This window comes from Candoia aspera, chromosome 13 (genome assembly GCF_035149785.1).
Source record: "Candoia aspera isolate rCanAsp1 chromosome 13, rCanAsp1.hap2, whole genome shotgun sequence".
Taxonomy (NCBI): domain Eukaryota; kingdom Metazoa; phylum Chordata; class Lepidosauria; order Squamata; family Boidae; genus Candoia; species Candoia aspera.
The window spans coordinates 9,864,222-9,887,760 of NC_086165.1; the positions used below are offsets into that span (position 1 = coordinate 9,864,222).

At 40.7% G+C, this 23,539-nt stretch overlaps 2 protein-coding genes across 3 annotated transcripts in view; both read right to left on the bottom strand.

Annotated features, from left to right (window-relative positions):
* Positions 1-5,492, bottom strand: part of SHC4 (SHC adaptor protein 4) — a 43,575-nt gene extending 38,083 nt beyond the window's left edge. Inside the window, exon 1 of the mRNA XM_063314365.1 lies at positions 4,438-5,492. Coding sequence (XP_063170435.1) covers positions 4,438-5,019 — 582 coding nt within the window. The 5' untranslated portion in view covers positions 5,020-5,492. The remainder of the gene's footprint in view (positions 1-4,437) is intronic.
* A 7,135-nt stretch (positions 5,493-12,627) lies between these two features.
* The window catches only part of SECISBP2L (SECIS binding protein 2 like), a 31,158-nt gene continuing 20,246 nt past the window's right edge, over positions 12,628-23,539 (bottom strand). For both annotated transcript variants that reach the window (XM_063314419.1, XM_063314418.1), the window contains 6 exons: positions 22,494-22,620; positions 21,904-22,066; positions 20,593-20,813; positions 18,983-19,137; positions 17,790-18,006; positions 12,628-16,534 (listed from right to left, as the gene is read on the bottom strand). In XM_063314419.1, coding sequence (XP_063170489.1) covers positions 15,870-16,534; positions 17,790-18,006; positions 18,983-19,137; positions 20,593-20,813; positions 21,904-22,066; positions 22,494-22,620 — 1,548 coding nt within the window. In that variant the 3' untranslated portion in view covers positions 12,628-15,869. The remainder of the gene's footprint in view (positions 16,535-17,789; positions 18,007-18,982; positions 19,138-20,592; positions 20,814-21,903; positions 22,067-22,493; positions 22,621-23,539) is intronic.

Sequence of the window (23,539 nt, forward strand, 5' to 3'; positions counted from 1 at the left end):
TAACCAGGAGTCTTCAGGCACTGATTTTGAAAAATGGCTCAATTAATGTAGGAAAGAAGGCTAAACTTGTATAAACTGGGGTAAATAACTTTTTTTCTTCATAAGGGCCCAATTTTTCATTTTTAAACATTATTTTCAGTCTGAGAACCAGAAGATGGGGGAAAGAGAGCCACTGAGATGGTGATGTCACCAGAATGAGTGAGGCTGAACATTCTGACCTTATTTTTAGAAGTTTGTGGGGAGGCTGTGGAAAATAGGTGCAGGAAGTTTTGCATATTGACTCATTCACATGCAGAAAATTCTTTAGAGCTGTTTTACCCAAGTTGACACTTTCAGATAGGTTGGATTGGGACCTATTTTGTATGGGTGTTGGTGTACAGGTGGGTTGGTGCAAAGACAATGGAAGCCAATGCTTTGGGAAATTATGGAACGAGCAGTCAAGAAATACACCTCAGACTAGCACTTGGTAGAGCAGCCATGAAGGCCTTGAAAAAGATATTCAAATCTGTGATGTGTCTATACCTACAAAGATCAGGATCACACAAGTCATTATATTCCCTGTGACACTCTATGGGAGCAAAAGTTGGACTTGGAAGAAGCAGGATAGGAAGAGTACTGATGCTTCTGAACTTGGGTGTTGGAGAAGACTCTTGAGAATACCATGGACAGCCAAGAAAACAAACCAAGGTATCATCAAACAAATCAATCCAGAGTTCTCACTTGAGGCACAAATGGCCAGGACCAAATTATCCTACTTTGGACACATGCAAGGTGGATGGACTCAGTTACAGTGGCAATAGGTGCAATGTTGGAAGACCTGAAAGACCAGGTTAGGGAGAGATTGTCATGGAGAAAATCTAACTATGGAGTTGATAGGAGTTGAAAACAACTTGATGGCACATAATCCATCAGTCAATCAATCTGTAAAATGATCAGAGGAATTGATGCTTTTCATTCAAGCAGATAAAACCAAGTAGTGCCAATGTAACACCAAGAGTTTCCCCACTATTTTGGAATGTCCTGTTTATGGGGCCACAAACTTCAGTGGATACAAAACAATAGAGAAAAATTCATGTTTGCACAGGAGGCAGCCAGGAGAAGCTTTGCTTGCAGGGAATGGGGTTAGACTACAGTTTCTGTCATCTCTTGTTCCCACCCCTGAAAAGATTGCTGTTTAAAAAGTATGCATAATTTAATGTTTTCATCAACCACTAGGCACACCATTTTGAAAAGCCTTGCAGGATGAGTGTTGAGTTCAGGACAGAAGAAGCTCGAAATAAGCAGGTGGTGGCAACCCCCCCCCCCCATCAAGGAATGGAAAATGTGGTTCTCAAAAAAAAAATAAATCACTGATGCAACAAAGATCTTTCCTTTACCAGGAAGTGAAAGTGAGCATGTGCATATAAATAAAATTGGCCAGCTCACCAGGTGCTAATTTTTTAAAATGGGGATTTCCACTAGCAATTTCTCTCTCTTTATATACGTGGCGGTATATAAGTCACTCTCTATTTTGTAATGTGATAGAAAGAAGAAACTATTAATGTCCATGACCAAACCCCATCATATTTGTCGTTTACTTTTAATTATATGAAATGCCATTTAGTCAATATCCTGCCCCTACCCTTTTCTGGAGTGTGACACTACATCCCACCTGAAGACCAAATGTGGCTTGCAGCTTAAGAAAAATTGTACAGCCTTAGGTTTTAAAAAAAAACACTTTATGCTTAGAGGTCTGAAACACTAAGAAATCCAATATAGATTATATTATTATATTTTTGCAGAGTAAAATCAACTGAAACACAGCTTCAGTTTGCAATTCTTAGCCTGTAATAGTTTACTGTATTAAACTTGCATGCTGCCCAATTCCCAATGACCCTGGGTGGCTCACAACAATCAGACAAATTACAGTAAAATCAATTAAAGATTAAATAAAAGATAAAAATTCTTAGCCTGTAATCTTTTCAGTAAGAATAAGGATATTACATATTGAAACAGAGGCTGGATAGCCGTCTGTGGGGGATGCTATAATAATGGATTCCTGCATTTCCACATGAATTCACTTTCTGCACATTGGGACATGCCCTGGAACCTTCAGCAATGCACACTGGAGATGACATTGCACAAAGCAATAAGCCTTAGTTTGCTTAGAAGTGGTTTCACTGAATAAGTCACAGTTGTTGCCTTCACAAAACACACTAAACAGAAACTTCCTCTCCTGCCACATCATACTGATCCACTAAACATAATGTGTTATGCTTTGGCTTACATTTTGTACAAATTCAGCCTAGAAGAAGTGGTCTCATATCCTATCTAATCCAGGCTATTTTGGACTGGCAATAGTACATCCCGAATCTAAGCTAAGGTCTCCCCCTTCATCAGCTGCCCAATCCTTTTTAAAAAAAAATAAAATAAATCAGATTAATTTAATTTGTCTATGTGCAAAGTAAGATGGCCGCTGGTACGGTGCCCAGAGGTTGACACTGATCCCCCAGGGGGTGGGGAAAGAGGGCAGACAAGGCCACGTGTCTAAGGAAGAATTGCAAACACCGACTCACTTAGAAATAGGTAACAGAATCACAAACAACCTCACTGAAGTCGGAAAGACTATGATCTGCTGATGTATGTCCCTGCTGTTAGGCTATAATACAGGGGTTGGTTTCTATGGGGCAACTTGCCCCCCTTCTCCTCTTGAACTTGGGCTCAACAGCTTTTCAAATAGAGGGCTGTGCTCTACCAAGGTGGCAACACCACCACCTTTAGTGAAAAGCAGATGCTCCTCTGCCTTAACTGTGATCGTTCTTCCACACAGGAAAGACGTCCTTGGTGCTCTGCCCCTTGGAAGGTTGCTGAGACAACTGTTACCTTTTCATACGACTGTTCACTGTTCAAGGTACAGTAATGAAACTCACATTATTCTAAGGCTTTCAGGGCTCAAAATCAGTCCCTGGTTCTCAAGGGAAAGTTCATATGCCCAACTAGCCAATTTTATCCTGCCAACAAGGGTGCCAAAAAAATCAAGATGCGCAGCCACTGCTATGCAATCGAAGCCCTGTCCTTTTTACAGGTGTCAGGACACATGTAAAGAAGAGCGGGCCTTTGGTGTGGTTGTGGCTGACATCTTGACTTTTTTTGACACCCTCCCTGCGGATCCCAATTTGGGTTCAGTGTAATCCACCAGCCCCACTTTTATGCTCCTGCCCTAAACTTCCAGGAGAATGCTGGACTTCGAGGAGAACATGGTAATCTTGGGTGATGCAATGTTTTCTCTCTTTCTTTTTTACAATAGAAGCAATAAAACAGGCATGTTCAGCTTCTGGGAGATTTCATACACCTATTTTCTACAACCTCCCCACAAACTTCTAAAAATAAAGAAAAGGCCAGAATGTTCAGCTTCACTCTGGTGACATCACCATCTTGATGGCTCTCTTTTCCCCACCCTATGGCTCTCAGACTGAGAATAATTTAATAAAATGAAAAGTAGAACCCTTTTGAAGAAAAAAAACTTACTCACCCCTGGTTTATACAACTTTAGCCTTCTTTTCTACATCATCCTTGCCATTCAGGTTGTCTTTTGTATCATGGAATGAATCTTCTTTGGGTTTTTTCTGATGAGTGATAGACCTTGCTTGGCTAGTGATAGCTTTGTATCAAGACACTTCATGAAATGCTTACCCATGATTAACTGAAGCATTGTTTTACCCAACTGACCCATTTTTATGGGTTTGCATTATGCACTGCACAGTAAACTGAAAGCACATGAGCTGGATTCAGATAATACTGAGGCTAAAATAAGATTCGTTAGCTTGCGTTCAGTGTGTTGCACAAATGTCCCTGTGTCTTTTTTTTTAAAAAAGGAATCACTTCCTCAACATGTTAACTCAAAGACTTAGCTAGATACCATATTTTCTTCACACTGTTTCCACACATCATGTGCCAGTTGTCTTACACATGTAATTCGCATAGTGTATCACACCAAATAAGAGAGCATCTCAATCACACCTGTATTCTGTAAGCGTATTCTATTTTTTGCCCAGTACAAAGGCTAATGCTCCTACATTTGTTGACTTAGCCTAAAGGAGGGGAGGATTTAAAGGCATTTTTAGTGAAATGTGGGGGAAATAATGAAACAAGAGTTCGAGTTTTTTTTCCCCTAATTCTCATGTTGGAATCAGAGCTCCATGTATAAAATGAGGTGGGCTAAATACTTGTTTAGCAGAAGGCTAGCAGCTCAAGTGTAAAATAGAAATGTGTACATTTTCCAGAAATATGTACCTATTGCATAGTTTTGCAAAACAGTTGCAAGGATTAAGATTGCATTGAGGACAGCATTCTAACACGCTACATCAATTCCAAGGGAGTTTATTACAGAAATCTTTTTAAACATGTTAATTCAAATGAATGCTACTGCAGAGAAAAAGATCAAGGGAAGCTACTTACGCGGGCAGCATATGATATCCCAGTGTCCAAACTGGATTCACCCTTTAGTCCAAGGTCTTTTCTTGGTTTAGACAGGAAGGCAGATTCTTCCAAACCTAACAAAATGCAGTTCTCTTGGGTGTTTGACCTGAATGCCTTGTCTGGTTCTCCCTGGGAATAAGCAGTAGACAGGCAGCTGCTTAACCTGATTTCTGGCACATTTGGGCTGGTTGGGACAGTGACACATTCTGTGAGTTTAAGTCTTGGCACCTCTTTAGTTCGCAGGCAGAAATTCTTCAAGGTTGGTAAGGTGGAAGGGTTGGCCAGCTTAACACTTGCCATGCGAGGTACCAAGGTGCACAAAGGAATGGAGCTGTCCGAGGTACCAACCGGGACATCTTCAGTGGGGGTGTTAGGTGTAGCGGAAGGAGAAGCTGAAGAACCCTTCAGACGAAGAAGATCACTCGACGTGTCTTCCTCCAGTGATGTGAGGGACTCATTTCTAAAACGACTATATTTAGTCCTGTGGAGCATTCCTGGTTCTCTTGACAATTCAACATCCAGTAGTTGTTCACTGAAGCTGTATGGAATGAGTTCTCTCATAGCCTGCAAAGTTCTGTAAAAGGATCTTCTCTTCCCCCACCCTTAACTTAGCTGCCTTCTTATGAATGACCAAAAAAAATATGGAACTAAACAGATCAGAATAATTTTGAATAGAAAAAATAAGAAAACAGGATTGGTCACTGTGGGTGCTCTCGAGAGATCCCCGGAACGCTTCTTCCTCTTTATAAACCCTGGTTCATTTTGTCCGGTCATTTGGTTATTTGAAATCAAATCAAAGTGAAACACGCATGAAGTGCAGCCAAAAAAAGCTACTACGGCTGTTTAACCTGAACAGCCACAATATTTTCAAGCAAGCAGACTCAAAATTCTCCTCAGCTTTAAACACTCCCTGCCATTACTCTGTGTATGATTAACGTCAAGGTCCTGGCTGCCTTAAAAAATAAATTAAGAGAAAGTACTTCTGACAAAAACATGATAAGAAACCTAAACACTCTACCCTTTCTTGATGAACAGCAGCAAGATAGATATTTTTAAAGAAAGTAGCCTCGTTCTGAGTAGATTAATGGTGATTTGATCTGTTGAGGGGGAAAAAAAGCACTTTTCTGAAATAAATTTAAAAAAAAAATCCGACAAAGGCAGCTTGGGGGGAAAAGTCCAGGTTTATGAGCTCTGCCAACAAAACTCAGTTTCTATCCATAAAAACCTTGCTCATCCTTAAAGACCCCTCAGCAGCATAGTAATCCAAAATGCTCCACAGAGATTGATGTTCCAGCACAGCAGGTTCAGATCTTCAGAATCAGCATCAGGCAATGGAAACATTACAGGAAAGTCTCTCCACCATTCTTTGGAGTCATCTCTCAGCATTTTTCCATCTCCAGGTTATGATTACCTATTTCTACGAAAAATTAAAGGAAGAACGTTGCTCTTTCTTTTCTTTTTTTTATGAATGAAGTTTCCTGAATGGATTTCACTGTGTGCAAGCTAAATAAATCTGTGAATGAAGCTGAGAATGGCTGTAACTGACTGACAGTCCCAGGGGTGTTTAGTTCCCAGCCAATCAGGAGGTAGCCTGATGACTCATGCACCATAAATACACTAAACTAGTAGCCATCCAAAATGTGACTTTTGGCAAAGGGGCAGCTTCCACTGTACTGGAGTTAGCCAGTGGGGGAAGGCATCCGTGGCACGATATCTAATTCATTTTTTTTTTCCTTTTCCTGATGAGAAGAAAGGTGGGAAGCATTTTGCTTCTGCAATGCAGCAGGAGAGTTAGTGTAAGGAAAAAGCATTTCCACTGACCTTAGTTCATATGATATAAAACCCTGGGGGAGGAGAAGAATGAGGATGGGCTGTTTTCTTTCTTTCCTTTTTTTAAGGAACAGAGCTCCTCTTTATTGACTTTCCGTTCCACATATAACGGCGCTTCCTGTGCCGATCAGATTTACTGGGAAGGCAGATTAGAAGAAACGGGCACGCAGGAAACAAGGGACCTGAGCAGGCAATTCAATAAGAACATCATATCCTCGGAAACGGCAAGCCATCACAGACAATAGGAAGGAAGAAAAGGGCATCTAGGGAGAAGAACAGGGAGGGGTGGGGAGTGGAATCCTGGTGTTTTCTTGTTGTGTTGCTCATGGGCATTGTTTTATATTTTTAAAAGGTCTCAGTCTGGGGCAAGATAAAAGCTGGACATGGCATACAGCAACGGTAAGAGTTCCTTCTTCTGCTCGTGATGGGGAAGAGCCAGGAAGGCTGGGTCAGGCTGCTCAACTCATCCAATCCTCTCTAATGAGTGCAAGTCGCCAACTGAGTCTCTTCCCCATCATCTGTCACCTCCTTTTTTCAAATCTAAAAATATTGAAGGTATTGGGCTTGGGATCTTTCCCAGCAAAAAAAGAGGCTGCCATCTCTCCTTGCAATACGCAGAGGGGTTATTCAAAGGAATGATGGCCTGCCAGCTTTTCTTCGTTTGAAACCCTACTCAGCCCTCAGTAATTTCTGAAAATCCTCTTGGGGATGGGGGGAAAAACTAGCGATGTTCTCAGTTTTAGACTGATTTTAGTTTTTTTTTTCCTGGATGTTGTATTATCTTGTACAAAGCAACTGAGAAACCAACAAATACGCCACATTCTGATTTATAAACGCAATCCAGTTTGTCACATGTGCCTACAGTGAATAGGTATAATGTTTTGGCCTTACCTTTTTGCATTCAGGGATGAGATTATCCAATAGCAGAATTAATCTAGACAACAGCCAGTCCAGGTACCTATGCAACACAAAAGTGTAGATTATTTTAAGTCATGTTTCTCAGTTCTCATTTACATAGCTGACAAAAATAAGCCTAGAGCCAAGGTGAGCCAGCCCCAGAACTTTTCTTGCCTTCCTGGGTTTTGCTACAATATCAAGGCTGTAGTATTGCTTAAAGAAAGCCTTTTCACCTATTGGCACTGTAAGAGGGGGAAAAAAGCCCCACAATGTACTTCAGTATATCTCAGTGATGCCTGATTACACCAATAAACAGAGGTGAAGGAGGGCTGTGTGTGTGTGAAAAAACCTGAGCCAATAGAAATTTACAGGATAAAGCAATAGGTAAAGGTAAAGGTTTCCCTCGACGTAAAGTCCAGTCGTGTCCGACTCTAGGGGGCGGTGCTCATCTCCGTTTCTAAGCCGTTAGAGCCGGCGTTGTCCGTAGACCCGTCCGTGGTCATGTGGCCGGCATGACGACACGGAACGCCGTTACCTTCCCGCCAAAGCGGTACCTATTGATCTACTCACATTTGCATGTTTTCGAACTGCTAGGTGAGCAGGAGCTGGGACTAGCAACGGGAGCTCACCCCGCCGTGCGGATTCGAACCGCCGACCTTCTGATCGGCAAGCTCAGCAGCGCAGCAGTTTAACCCGCAGCGCCACCGCTCCTACTAAATCTGGGTGTCAGTGAAAATGTAAACGAAGAGCGATTTCGCTTGGAGCCTTGGCCTTGTGGTAATTTTGAGGGCCTTGAGTTGCGCCATGTCTTTTTTTCTTGGTTTTTTTTTCCTCTGATCAGTAGATGACCAAATTTAGATGTTTTCAAGTGGGAAATTGACCCATTTCTAGACGGTGGTCACAATCGCTTATCTTCTTCCACAACCAAAGAAAAGGCAGGTGGTGAGACCTCCCTCAAAAGGAGACCTGACCGATAAGAGGGCATAACTTGAGGCCCCAGACATATAGAATAGGATCGTTTGGTTTGTTAATATTCCAGTTCAAGACTATGGCCAATACATTTCAACTCTAGAAGCCCCCGACTCTTCCTGAGTTTTCTGCTTTCTTCATTGCTTCTTTCGAACCACCATGGGCCTGGCCATACCAATTGGTCATGTGCAAATCAGCCCTGCTAAGCAAGCTTCTCTATGGTTTAGTGGGGAAAGGCCCCAGAGAGCAATTCATATATAGAACTGTTCCTCTGGGTCAGTCCACACTACCACCATAGAAAAGCTTGTGTAGTAGGGCTGATCTGCCACACAGGCACCCCTCTCTCTGCTATTGTCTTGTCTGCTCTGACAACATGCTATGTCACCAAGGGACAAATCAGCCTCAGCCTAGCTCTTACACAGGGAAGATGGTGTAAATTCTGGGATTTGCAAGCAGCTCACGTGAAACTGATTCCTACTTGTTAGTCTTCCATAGCGTTTTCAAAACAACAGGGGGAATACTATTCAGAAGAGGTCTATTCACTTTTTCTCATTGGAGAGCTCACTAAAACCACATAAAAAGTGCCAGTATTTGGCAGAGTACCCTTTCTGAATGCTATTTAACGTGATGGTTAATCCCACCCTGTGAAGGTTCACATGATCCCAGATTTGGGTTTTCCTTTAAGGCATGCATTGCTAGGCAGCAATTTCTTCTAGTAAAAAGTCTTATTTTCTCCTCTTTCCAGTGCTAACAAGCAAGAAAGGGGAAGGAGAAATTTCAAAGGAAAACTCACCTACCTAGAGGCACCAGTGAGTGGGCTTGTGGTGTGGGAGGAGATACTTAATAATAACACACTGTTTTTGTAAGTCACAGGGTGCTGCACATGTGAAACGAAGGATTTTTTTTAAAAAAAGCATTTCCTTTAAAAAAGGAAACAAGCAGTAGCTTTCTATATCAATGGGAGGAGGGAAAACCTGGCAGAAATCATCATCATCATCATCATCATAAACTATTTTATATTCAGTTTTGCAAAATTTCACACGGGTCAGGCTTGTACACTCAGATGTTCCAAGATGCATTGGATTTTCACACTCCTGACTAGAACAGGCATGGACAGCAGAAGGGAAGTAGGTGCCCTCCAGATGAGGACCTACAAAATTGGATGGAACATGCTGCCTGCTCCATTCTTGCACCCAAGAAATTGAATGCCTGTCTTCTTAATTTCACAGAAGTATTCAAACCAGAGGTTGGCGAGCTGAGAGGTCTCAGGACCGTGGCATCTAATTATAAATATTTATTTATTATTCAAATTATTCAAATATAATATACTTTTTTCTGATCCACCATGTGCTGCAGCAAAAAACAGATGAAACATAGTGAACAAATAGAGAAGATGGACCTACTAAAAAATAGGAGCATGGGCCAATTGCATCATCTCCCCACAGTTCTACCCAGCAGTATAATTGCCCTTATTTAGGCTTCCAACCCAGGTTTAGCATGCAATGTAACACATGTTCCAAGAACAATATTTTTTTGCCCAGAAAGTTGATTGTAAGGAAATTGCCGGTGGAGCTTTGTGCAGGTCTTGCATGAGGAAGCTCATCTTAGGGGCAGCAACAATCAAGTCAATGAAGATACCTGTAGTAGAGGTGGGAAGGGTATCTCAGATGATGGAATTCATCTGCTGGTCTTTCTAAAATTCTATAGATGAAGCAGGGTAATTACACAGAAAATATCTCATCTGAGTGCTCTCTTAGGCTTAAATACTGTTTGGAACTGCAAAACAAGCTCAGTCTATAGATACCTTGAACCTGGATGGCGGGCTTAGAGAGGAAACATTGGGAGACCAAATCCAGCCTTGCTCTCCTTTGCAAACATCTTATTGTAACATAGCATACTAAGTAGGACAAAGCAAATGGTCTTCTCACATTGCAATAGCAACATCAGCTTCATTACACATTACCTACACATTGCAGGGGTTCATATTTTGCATTGTCGTGGTTTATGATAAGCCACGAGTTTATTTTATTTTATTTTCTATCCCACCTTTATTAGTTTTTATAAATAACTCAAGGTGGCAAACATACCTAATACTCCTTCCTCCTTCTATTTTCCCCACAACCACCACCCTGTGAGGTGAGTTGGGCTGAGAGAGAGGGACTGGCCCAAGGTCACCCAGCCAGCTAAGGCAGAACTAGAACTCTCAGTCTCCTGGTTTCTAGCCTGTTGCCTTAACCACTAGACTATTCACATACCACTAACCATTAAGCATGGTTTATAACTGCCCAGAGTCCCCTTTTCGGGAGAGATGGGTGGTGATAGAAATTTGAAAAATAAACGAACTGCCACAATTGAGCTCACACTACAGATTATGCCAAAATTAAAAAGTAAAATGAAACATTATGGTTTATTGTGATGCGTAAGGTCTGGGAGGGAGTTTATGGAATGTTGCCTTTTTGGTACCACAATACAATATGCTTCAGAATTTGTATCTGATTTCTTCAAAAGTGTATCATATATATTTTAAAAAGAAAAACTAGTAATTTATCGATGTTGGCTTTTCTGAAAAAAATCCCTGACCTTGAAACGTTCATTTCTTGAACCAAGTAGCCTTGGAAGGTGGGACCCCCAAAGTGGAAGGAAGCCCTGCTAAATGGGGATTGAGGTAGGCGACCTTGCTTATTTGCTTTTGAAATCGTCTTTCCTGGAAAGGGCTGAATACCAGGACGCTGCAAGTTTGCAAATGGTTTGCCTAGGAAAAAATAGGGGCAAGCCTTCCCCTTCTCTAAAAGGCTGTGGAAAGAAAATACTGTAAAACAACACATTTGCACAGAGCAACAATAGGTTTCACTGACCTCCCTCTTCCCAGGAGAGCTTCTGAGTGTGGATGCCTGCTCATCACATGCACTTCCTCATGTCAACTCTCAGCGTGTGGGTGAGAAAGACACTGCAGTCACATTTGCTGCCTTGTGAGTGAGGGGCGGAAAGAGAATCAGGAGGCATGTGCTGTCACCACTGATGGGTGTGCTTGGTGCAGGAGACCAGAAGCATGTTATTCTGGTCGCCTGCTCATCTACAAGGCGTATGTGTTCCTGATAAAACATCCATACATTAAGTGTTACCATTCTGCAAAACTGAACGCAACAAGCTTACTGCTTTTCAGACTCAAGGGCTGCTAATTTTTGTCGTGGTGCCGTCTTTTTATGAAGCAAACAGCAATATTTATCACAGAGACTTCCTGCCCATCATTCAGCTGTTGTATTAGCACAAAAAGCATCCTTTTACACAACCTTCCCTTCCTGATTTCCTTTGAATTGCTACTTCTCCAGTTTAGGATAATAGACCTAAGCAGCTCCACCGTGCCTTCACTGTATTTTCCCAGAGTGGGGTGGGAAGGGGAAACCAATAGGGGGCAAATACCTCAACCCACATCCCACGTATTTTTCTTTGTTGATAAAGCCCCAGTTAACAGGGTTCACAGATACCAAGCCATGGATTACAATCCAGAGACTTAATTGCTAGAGTCTGTCAAGATGAAAAGAAAAAATGGCACCATTACAGCTTTGGGCTTGTGGCATGCTGGTTGAAGAGACTGATCAACACCACCCAGCTACTCTCCCTCCGACTAACAACCGTTTAAATGCTTTTCCGGAACGTAGCATGCACTTGTGTGGATGTTTGCAAAACGATCTCATCAATTGCTGTAAAGGGATAGCTGGGAAACAGCCAAGCCATCACTCTTCTGTAGCATTTAAAAGTCTATTGCTAGCTATGACTAAGGGATAGAATACTGGAGATTGAATCCAGATGCACACTATCAAAATGCCTGCAAATAAGCATCCTTTCCGGGGAGATGGGCAGTCATCAATCAATCAGCAAGCAAGCATCCTAAACAGGACACTGAAAGTTGCAAGGGGAGGGAGAGTGAAAGAAATGATCCTGGAATAAGAAAAATCTCTTTCCTGAACATGCACACACAAAATGTTAATTCCTTCCCACCCACACAAGTTGCAGGGATCCACGAAGTTCAAAAAGCCCAGATCAATCCTGGCTTGTCTTGGAAGTGAAATCCACAGGATGTTGGGCAAAAACTGAGCAGCTGCTGCCCCTAATCCACCTTTCTCCTTCGCGCTTAGAGTACTAGTTGGCTAAAATTTCTTACCACTGAAAACGCATGCTGCCCACAAGCTCTGCAGTTTTATCCCTAGAAAGTTTGTTTCTCTCTCTCTTTCTGCAATTTTGGATCCATTGCAATTGAGCTAGAAATTACTCAGCTCAGCTGCTAAACAGAATGAGAACACAACAGCTCTGGAACCGATTCTGGAGGTCTCATGTAGAAGAACAATAAATCTCCATGCTGAATATAACTGATCAGGAAGACTAAATTCCTCTTCAGAAAATACACTGGCATTCTGATGCTGATGCAGAGAATTATACAGAGTTAAACAGCTGGATATAAATATCAAACCACTATTTCTTATAATCATTTTTATTCATTGTGGAAGAACCCCCACTAGTATTTACATAGTGCAAAAGCTGTTATTACTTCAAAAAGGTATGGTAGACAGAATTATCCTTCATAAAAAGGAGAACATAGACAGAACTTGTTCATGAAGTAATTTCATTATGATTTTTCTAATTTAAACTTTAAATCTGTTACTGATATTTAGTATATAGGTATCAAAGATTAACAGACATTACCTAAGCATAGTCTTTAAAAGTACATCAACCACATATAAACATTAATGTGTGCCCCTTATGTTGATTTTTCAAATGGTTAATTGTTTAAGATTTATTGTTTGTGTAGGACTGAACTGGGCATAAAGCTGTACAGTTTCCATTTATGGCTTTTTTTTTAAGTGTTCTCTCTGAGTTAGTGATTAAAATCTGGTAAATTGACGGGGCATCTTGATTAATTGGCACAACTTCACACACACAAAAAGTACAACAATTTCAGTAAACAGCAGCTTTTCAAACAAGACTTTTTTGCCCCCATGCCATTAAAATTTAAGAGCTTCTAGCTGACAATTGGATTTAGTCTCACTGCATAGATCCACCCAAAGAAGATTCCAAGGTATCTCCTAGTGATGTGTTTGGAGTACATACAAGTGCATAATTCAAAAGGATCTTTTCCATTAAAAAAAAACAAAATAAAAACCAAACAGCAGGTCAAACACTACACCAATCACTGATCAAATTTCAAGTTTGTAAAAACATGCCATTTGAAACGTAAGCTGGGGAATAGGGTGTAACAGGGAGGGGTACAGGTAATTGACTTTGATAGTATAAACACATACATACTAGAACTAAGCATTTGATTAGTAACCTACAAACCCCACATTCTTATTTGGCTCACCACAGATTTCAGTGCACCAGCCCACCTTGTGTCCTCTTATTACCCCGTGGCAAGCTCTTTTTATACAAATACTGGAAGTGCTTATGACAGTTTCCTATATGGTCACCTCTAATCTATCAGACATATACCCCCACCCCATCCCTGAAATCCCCATCTTTTGCCATTAACTCTAGTGAAATTAAATTGATTTTAAGGAAGAGGAAACATTGTTGAGCTTGTCCCAGATTTACACCAATAAGACAGTAGAAACAGGCCTTTCCAGTTTGTAAGAAAGATCTGTTTCTGACAGTATGGAAATTGCACTATTTAGAAGAAACATCAAGGACTATTATAGCACTGAAAGATAACTTATCAAAAGGATGAACCTAAATGCAATACCTCACTGCACTGCAAAAAGACGAAAGACAACAGACGAGGAAACACTTCGAAAACAGAATACAATTTAACATACTTAATAGACCTATTCTATTCTCAACTGGTTCTTAGGGCCCCCTCCCCAAAATGAACATTTTACAAAGTACGGCTTCAGCCAATGACACACTATTTGTCCTAAGGAGACCTGCTGCAGTTTGGAGACCAGCACATTCACACGTGAGGTCAAACTGAGATACACCAGAATGCTTTGCCTGAATTTGAAACAGATGATAGGAAAGGGGGGTGCACTTATCTATTGGGTTTTATGGAAACTGGCAAGGGACAAACCAGGTTTTTTAAAAAAGACATACACATTGAAGACAACATCTACTGAAGAACGAGTCATTTTGATTGATCAGCACTTCAAGAGGAGAGGGAAGAAATGTCAATCTGTGGACAGTCTGCAGGGATGCAAGTAGCCTCCAATCCTTCTCCTAGTCATCATATACTGTTTCCATGTACAAGAGCTAATTATTCAAACAGTCTTTTCTGCTACAGTCCAAAGTACTAGGTGACAATAGACAACCATGAAACATTTCATCAGATTTTTCTTATTAGAAATTTTAAAAAACCTAGCTTTGAATATGATAGTTATTGGTCCCAAACTATTAAAAGAGCAACCGACCTATGAAAGATTTTACACTGCTGGGGACATCCAAATTTTCATAAAGTTTGTCTTCTTGCACTACCTCTACCATCACCATTTCCCCCCCACCCCCCCGACACCCTTATGTGACCTGGTTTGGTGAAATGAGTGCTAGAAAACTCAGAACAGGCATGCAAAATTTAAGCAAGTCATTAAAAATAACAGTTCTTCTCTCCCCCACTCTGAAACTCCACAAGCCAAAGGATTTTTCCCTACCACTTAGCTGCTTCTACCTCTCATATTTATGACAATTTACTTCCAATGAGGCAAGCTGGTAGAAGACCACAGAGCTCACATTCTCAGCCAGACCAATCCCAAGCAAAAAGTGAGGTGATCCGAACACCAACTTTCCTTCCCCTGGCCCCAATACACTTCCCTAAGCTTCATATTTCATTTTTTGCTAAATGGTCGGTATCTGATTCTAACTTTCGTCTTCTATTTACACAGCATGTAGGAACTCATAGTAACATTCCTGAGATCAGTGAAAGCGTTAAGAAGCAGTCAGAAAATGGCGTACTGCAACGTAACAGAAATTAAGAAAACCAAACAATGAAAGTTTGTGGTGGTTAGTGGGTCCCTTTTGGCAGTCCTCCAGACACAGTGACAGTGTTAAAATAGTCAGTTGGAGGGTAACAGATACATCTTTACCAAAGTACCAGCTAAGAGAAGTTTCTCCAAAGTGCTAACCAAATGGTTTTAGCCAACTGCAACCAGTCCTTCAGGAGGGTTATTTCTTAAACAAATATCCTACGAGACTGCTAAGAAGATGCACTGGTTCAGTGACTAGTTAACATACATCTTTCTAGCCCTTTTTCAGAACACATGTTCATTCCGATTATAGTCACCTTTAACAGTCTGGAAAAAAAAAATCACTCTGGCCTAATTTTAGGTACTCAGTGGCCAAACACTTTCCAAAAAAGATCATGACGAAGCAAATACTGGTCAGTACTATCAACACTTTAAAAATGTGTAAGAATTTTTCAGTCTGAGAACAGTTTTGCATTAAAAATGGTCAGGTGCAAAATAGTTTTCTCATACGAAAAAGATGCCCAGTGACAGTTTAATGCACACAGCCTGTTCTAAGAAAGATATAAATATTAATCACACATGCACACTCTCGGTCTCAATGAAGAAGTAATAAAGACCGCTACAAAAAAAAAATATGTTGTGAATTAAATATGCATATTAAATGTTACACAGTGCAAAATGCTGAGATGAAGCACATAAAGCAATGGCTGCAATCCTTACAACGATTAGTTTTTTTAAAATAGTAAAGTTTCCTGAGTTTGTGCTTAAAGTTCATGGTATATAATTTGAGTCTGTATGTTTTGTATCGAGGGAAGTGCAGGTATTAGACTTCTGCTGGGCTTTACTCATAACCTTGTCTATTGTCCATTCCTCGCTGTCAAGAACCGATTCAGCTTGCTCAGGAGTTTCCAGTTCTTCCTCCTCGCTCTGTTCAACGTTCTCATCTTCTGCACCACTGAGGCTCTTTCCAAGTTGAAGTGTTTCCATAGTCCGCTGAGTCTCTGAGACCCACGACTCAATTCTGCTGTTGAGCTGAACTTCTTCTGATATGGGTTCATGGGCGTAGTCCTCCTCCTCCTCCTCCTCCTCGTCCTCCTCATCTTCTTCCAGCATTCCTGGCACAAGAGTACTAGTTGTACTGGTCATGGAGGAGTTCAAAATATCCCGGCAACTGCCATCTAAAGATCCTGTGTCTGTACTTTGCTGAGAGGCCCATTCCAGATTGTCATCTGGCTTCACTTCCTCTTTCCCGCTTAGAGGTTTCCCATGAGATGCAACTGTGATGAGGCCAATGGCAGCTAGAGATAACTGCTTACCAGCAGTAGCTTTATGGCTGCCAGGTTTTTCTGAAGCAGCAGCCTTGCACACCACTTCTCTTTCATTTTCAGATGCTTCCAAGCCATCTGAGGTCTCCACCATATTCCTCCAATTTGTTTCTGGGGGAAAAAAATGCAGAACATTTGGGAAAGGCTACAGAACAAAATGAAAAGCACACTTCTATTTTAAGCAAGTTGGTAAGTACATACAGGTAATCTCACCTCCACTGCAGGAAAATCTTTGAACAATACAATCACTGAAATTCTGTTACAGGCCCCCAAAAGCAAGAATTGCTTCCAGGAGGCTGTGTTAACAAGACTGAACACAAAATCTGATTCTGTGCATTGTGAGCAACTGCTTAATGCTACAGAATAATATAATTGAGACCACTGCCCAGTTAAGCACCTTAAATGCTAATAATTAAAAATTTAAAAAACCCTTTCTGTCTGTAGCAAACCTGAGAAGGAAGGGGATGTGAAGAATTCTAACAATATAAACTATTGTTCACGTGAATAAAACTGTATGCGAAAATAAGTAGATAAATTTTAGCCTATGGGAATTTAACTATTTGATTGCAAATCAGTAGCAACCAGAGAGCTGCTGAAGAGAATTCAGAATAAAGCTATGGTGTGCTACACCATGCTCCTTAATAGTTTTAATCATTCTGATCTTAATGTTTTTAGTCCCCTATTTTATTGCTTTAGTTTGTGTCTTTTTCTATCAGACTACAAATTGCCCTGGGAGCTGAGGGACAGCAGTACAAACATTGGAGCTGAGGCCTGTTCTACAAGACTGCAATACTCTACAGACCTTGCATTTTAAAGTAAAAAAAAATTACTAAATTATATTTTCAAATTTATGCAGCTGGTTGAACATGGAGGCAATTTAGTCTACCTAAAACAAAAGCTTAAACTTCACTATTCCAAGCAGGAATGTCAGCAAGGAAGAATGTCAAAAAGTTAAGATGGTGGCCACACCTGTGTGATTGAGCTATGGGATGGGACAAGGCTTCAGTCACAGAGTTATGGCCTCCATGCTGACTTTTTGAATTACTACTCTCCCCCACCACCCACCTCCTTTTTGGTACACACTCCTGATTCCTAGTGTTGTACCAGAGCAGATGTTTGTACCATGGTTGTCATACTACATGTGACTCCATGACATCTAGCGTGAGACGCACGATTAAACAGACAATCCAGAATGCTAGACTGTAGGAAATGGCAAAATTCCAATGAGGTTATGACGTAAATTTGGTCAAGAGGCAGAACGCATCTTCATAATTATAAACGTTCGTCCAATTATGAATTAAGAGAGGCTAGAAAAAGCAGCATTTGAAAATTTAAGAATAAGCATTATACTGAAATACACGCTTACCATACTCCTTCTCATTCACCTCTGAAATGGGCTCTGAAATAACGCTGCAGAACGAAATGGCGCTTGCTGCTGAAGGGTTCCGGGAATGCCCCATGTGGTGGGGCACCTTCTTAATGTTCTTTAAGGCCTCCTCCTGCTCTTGCTCCATGGCTGCAACCATATCTCGGTAGGCTTTCCTGGCCTCCTCAGTCAGTGAGACCAGTTTATTGAAGAGGTTCTAAAAGACAGAGAGCCCACTAAGAGAGGGAAAACTACCATGAGATGCTACTACATTGCTAGCATTGTTTCGTTGGAAGGTTTTCATATTTTTCCCCCCTTAGGTCTTGTTCATACAATACACAGATGGTTATATCTTAAAATAGGTACAGCACTGCATTATATCACAGTAGACCAAGCTTCCATCTTGCAATCCAAACACTGAACTACACAGTGGATCAGAAAGGAACAGTACAATACTAGCCTGACCTAAAAAAGGTAAAGGTTTCCCTTGACGTAAAGTCCAGTCGAATCCGACTCTAGGGGGCGGTGCTCATCTCCGTTTCAAAGCCGAAGAGCCGGCGTTTGTCCATAGACACTTCCGGGTCATGTGGCCAGCATGACGTCACGGAACGCCGTTACCTTCCCGCCGAAGCGGTACCTATTGATCTACTCACATTTGCATGTTTTCGAACTGCTAGGTGAGCAGGAGCTGGGACTAGCAACGGGAGCTCACCCCGCCGCGCGGTTTCGAGCCGCCAACCTTCCGATCGGCAGCTCAGCGATGTCCATTTACTAGGACTGCTAGTCAAATCATGCTGGGTGGAGAAATGCCAGGCTGGCTAGAACTATGATGATAGCAGATGCACGGACTATGTCATCTTCCCAGGCATGTGAGAATATCTATGTATTTCCTATATATACATGCACCTATAATTACATCAGAGTTGAAAAGGTTAGCTTTTATTATTATTATTTTAAAAATTAGAGTATATCAGAGTTTTGTATATGAAAAGGAACACGAGCACCAATCTACTTCAAAGATTTGGGAAGAAACACAACACCCACGAATTGCGGATACAGATTATGCAGCTCGGGTTATTTTAAAACACAGAAACAGAATGAATCTGTTTTCAGGCATTACTGGCTGTGTTAGGGATGCAGTGGACTATCAACAATAAACTCCATACCTGCAAAGTCGAATTAGAAGCCCTTACCTCAGCACCTGAGTAATTGAAGATCCCCACCACACTGACAGGAACTAACTTGTTTACGCAGCGACCAAGAGCTTTGCGTCCAAGGGCAAAGACAAAAGGGATCTCTTGTTCTCGAGCCATGGCAATCACGTTATACAGAGCTTCATCTAGTCCACCTTGGGACATGTCAAGGAAAAAAGGAGATGAAGAACTTTCCCACGGACTTCAAGTCTACTAATTTTATTTATTCATTAAAAAGTTTAAACTGCCCAACAGCTGAAGCTCTCTGGGTAGTTTACAATAAAAAATTTTACTATGCTAATCAAACAGAAGTCAGATGAAAATTGTATACACGCAAAACACAATGAACTTGAAGCTGCCTTAAAAAAGCGAAATACCAGCAAACACTTCAGTTCTTAATTCATTAATGTGAAGGTGCCTCAGACATATAAAGTATTGACCCCTGGAATTGAGTTCAACTCTTTATGACTCCTTATGGACTTGTATGAGCACTTTTGGGGGCAGCAGAATGGAAGCTGTTGCCCTTATCTTCTTCCAGAATGTTTTTTTTTTTAAACTTCCCAATAGAGACCACAGCCCTGAGAATCTTGATGATCTCTCCATCCAAGCACTAACCAATTCTGACTTCACTTAGTCTTTTTGGGATCCACCATGATCAGCTAGGTGCTGCCACCTGCTGTAGCCCATAAACATCTACCCTGCTGTAAATGCAGTTTGCTGATGCCTAATATGTGGAGATGCCTAAATGTCACCTCTAGGAAATGAAAATCACTATCTGTAACACCATCTACAGCCAGACAGAAAAGGAAAACATAGTTTCCCTGTTTTAAGATGCTGCGTGTTCAAAAATGAAATAATCAATTATTCTTATTAATCAACTTATGTTATCAACAAGAAAGGTTCTTAAAAAGCGAGTTAGTCTTACATAATTCAAAAGCCTGAGGTAGAAAATTATTAAAAAAAATAATAGATCAGGATTTCTCAACCAGGGTTCCGTGAGAGGTCACTAGGGGTTCCCTCAGAGACCACAATTTATTTAAAACATTATTTCAAATTTGGGCAACTTCACATTAAAGAGGTAAGTTTCATTCTTTTAGCTTAAGAACACTGTGAATGCATATATACAGGCCTGCCCATGAAACAAATACAATAATTTTGTAACTTCTGGCCTCTATTTGAGCCTGAATGTGCAGGGGTTCCCCGAGGCCTGGAAAATATTTCAAGGGTTCCTCCAGGGTCAAAAGGTTGAGAAAGGCTGTAATAGATGGCATCAAACACGACTGTCTTCTGTGACCAAAAAAAATGCACAAATGTTTTAATGTCTGCCCATTGGCTCCTCTGTAACTGCACATCCTGAGTCACGCTATGAACCATCCCTAATGGTCTTCTAATCTCCTGGAGGAGCTTCTTGAGGACTTGAGAGCTGTAACAGGAGGAGGAGAACAGCCTAGGGTCTGTTCAGCGTTCTAGGCACATGGCCCCTTGGATGCCACTCAGTGTTTAATGTACAAAAGACAGCAATGGGAGAAGAGTCATCAAAATAATTCTACGTTAAGAAGGAAACTGGTTTAGTCACGTAAGAGAAGGTACCTCATAAGAGTTATTTATACCTTTTGACTGGATCTTCTCACAGTTGGGAGAAATAATAACACATTTGATCTTGCTTAACTTCATATGCTTTGTAACCTCTCGTAGCCCCATCACGAGTCTCCTCTTTGCTTTAGCTTTTATAGGATCCTTCTGATAAATTCGTTCTTGGAAGCTGACAAGCTCTTGTAGCAGGAGAGTCACGCATTCATCTATTTCTTTACTGAGTACCTGATTACAGTACCTGTCCATTCAGGATATGAGCAAAAAGACACATTTCAGCAACGCTAATCTGCATCTATTATATTGAGAAAAAGCATTTATCCCTTTTGAAGTTCTCTTTCTGAAACTATTTCTAATTTCATCTGTCATCAAATAAGAGCCATGGCTAAAAAGGTACAGGTGTGTGAACGTGTAAGAGTAAGCTTTGCTATCTACATTGAAAGCTGTATTTTTATGTACTAAGTACTTGCTACATTCCGAATGCATAAAGAGCAGTATTAAGTTGTACAGTGCATTCCTCCTTTGACTAAACTCTTTCTTAGACTTAGCCTCCCTAGGCTCTGTGCTATTTGAAAATTATTTTGCTCCCGATGTTCTTCAAAAGCGGGGTAATTCCCATATTTACAAACACACACACCGCATGAAGCAGTTTCAGATTCAAAAGCAGCAGAAATCATCCCAAAAGATTACGAATTGATAAATGAAACATCATGCAGAAGGACAGGAGAATTGATAGTAAGCTGTCCTGAAAGTAAGGCGGAGAGCCAGCAGAGCAACCATGGTGTCACTTCTTAACATCTCCCCTGAGGAAGGAGGTTTAATCTGGGGTAGCCCTGAACCCTACATTGGTTGTTGGATCCACCTGTCTTTTTTTTTTAAGCTACAGACTTTAGGGACATATTTTTCTATATATATCTGGCATAGATATTTGATGTATATTATGTTTTCCAGCTCTAAGGCCATAACAAAAACAAAGACCCGGAACCCGCCTGTCTCTTTCACTCATAAATACCTTTTAATATGCTTAACTTGGTAAGTCAATACCAACATTTTTATTTGTTGGAAACCAGTCACCTGCCCTTGGGTAACTTTCTCCTTGTCCTACAGTATTGCACAACACCACCATGCCTGACTGAAGATATCTAAAGATTTCTCCCAGAGGCGATTCATTCTTAGCTTGAGTCAATTATGCTCCAGACAGCCAGAATATGTTTAGGTGGAACTGACATGCCTTTGTGTAAGAACTTAAGTTCATTCTACATGGACCAACCAATTTCCTTTGAAAAAGCACTACGGAATGCAGTGTTTTTTGTTTGTCTTTTAAAACTTACTCTCTGAATCGTTTGCTGTGAATTTTTGTTATAGTTGAAGATGCCATTGGGCTCCCTATCCCTGAACTTGCAGGTGAACCTTGTGATACTGGAGTCATGCAGTAGGGAGAATTCTGGCTTGCTGGAGAGAGGGAGGTGTCACTTGGCACGCTCAGGCCAGTTTCTGTAAGAGACAAGGCAAAACAAAACAGCTGTGGCACTCAAAAGGAAGGACTCTGTGTCAAACTTCCTCCACTTCTGTTCCATCTTAACCCTCAGAAAAACAAAGTCTACATGTCTGTCTTCATAGAACAGTATCAGAAAACCCAAAGAACTTTTTAAAAACCACACCCAGGACATTAAGAAAATAGAGAAGCTGACGAAGTTTTAGCGGATCAGAACAATCAAGCACCTCCTCTTGTTCAGGAATTTGAAGTCTTGTGTGGCAGAATGTTACATCATAGATTGCAATAAACTATTTTTACCATGAGCGACTGGATCCAGAAGGCTCCAGCCTGCTATTTACTGAATAACCTGCTTAACATGCATATGCTTAGACAACGGCTATTAAATATACTGATACAGAGACACGTCTCAGGTGATCTTCTAACCTTCTTGAGATGTTAGTTCTTCTGTCTGGTTAGAAGTCAGATTCTCCTCTTGTTCCTCATCACCTCCCAAAAGGCTGTGATCTACTGATATACGTCCTTTCTTTTCTTCTCTCTCTTTCAAAATAATCTGAAATAAATCCAATCACGATATTGTCAATATTTCTGCCCTTCTATCATTCATTCTTAATAGATGCTTCTAAAACTTAGAAGTACACTTCTAAAACTTACTGTGCCGTATACATAAGATTATGTTTCAAATATTAAAAAAGCCTAAGAGTTGTTTTCAAAATGTCATGCTTACTGAAAAATAGACTACTATATATTTAGCAGTGGTGAATTATTGAACAGCAGAAACTGACAGACACATTTCAATCCTGTGGTCGTCAATGGAATACATACTACGTTTGTTTCAAGACTCGACTCCTGAGTCATGCATGAACTGGATTTTATTCTGGAGTTGCTAATCTACTAATCATCATTTATATGTACACAGTAATAATACAAAATTTGCTAGCTTTATCATCTATAATTTTAAAGTATTTTGGAATAGAGTCACATGGTTCCTTAAAGCCTTTTAAAACGTGCCACTGCATGTGAGAAGAAGTCCAAACTAACAGTACTGTTTTCTACTACTCACAGCAATCCTTTGGTCATCATTACTTGTGATACATACTTGTAAAGAACCAATTTTATGATAATCAAGTAATTAAATTCAGGTTGAATATGCATTCCTAGTCATTTGACTGAGCAATCTTTTAAGTATCTGGAAATATGACAAATCTCTCAGAAAAATTATGGGAAAAAAATATTTATTAGGATACAGAGTACAGAGAAAGATGAAACTCAGGATCGCAATGTCTCCTATTAAATGGCCCCACTGAAGATGGTTAATCTCAAGGAGAGAAGGATGACCAGTTAAAATTTTCTGGCATATCTGCAGGTACTGCAGCTCCCAATTTTTTCAACTTCAAAGACGGTTTTCTGCTACAAGGACTTTGGGCTGTTAGAAGCCAGGACTGCTATTTTCCATTATTCAAAGACCATAT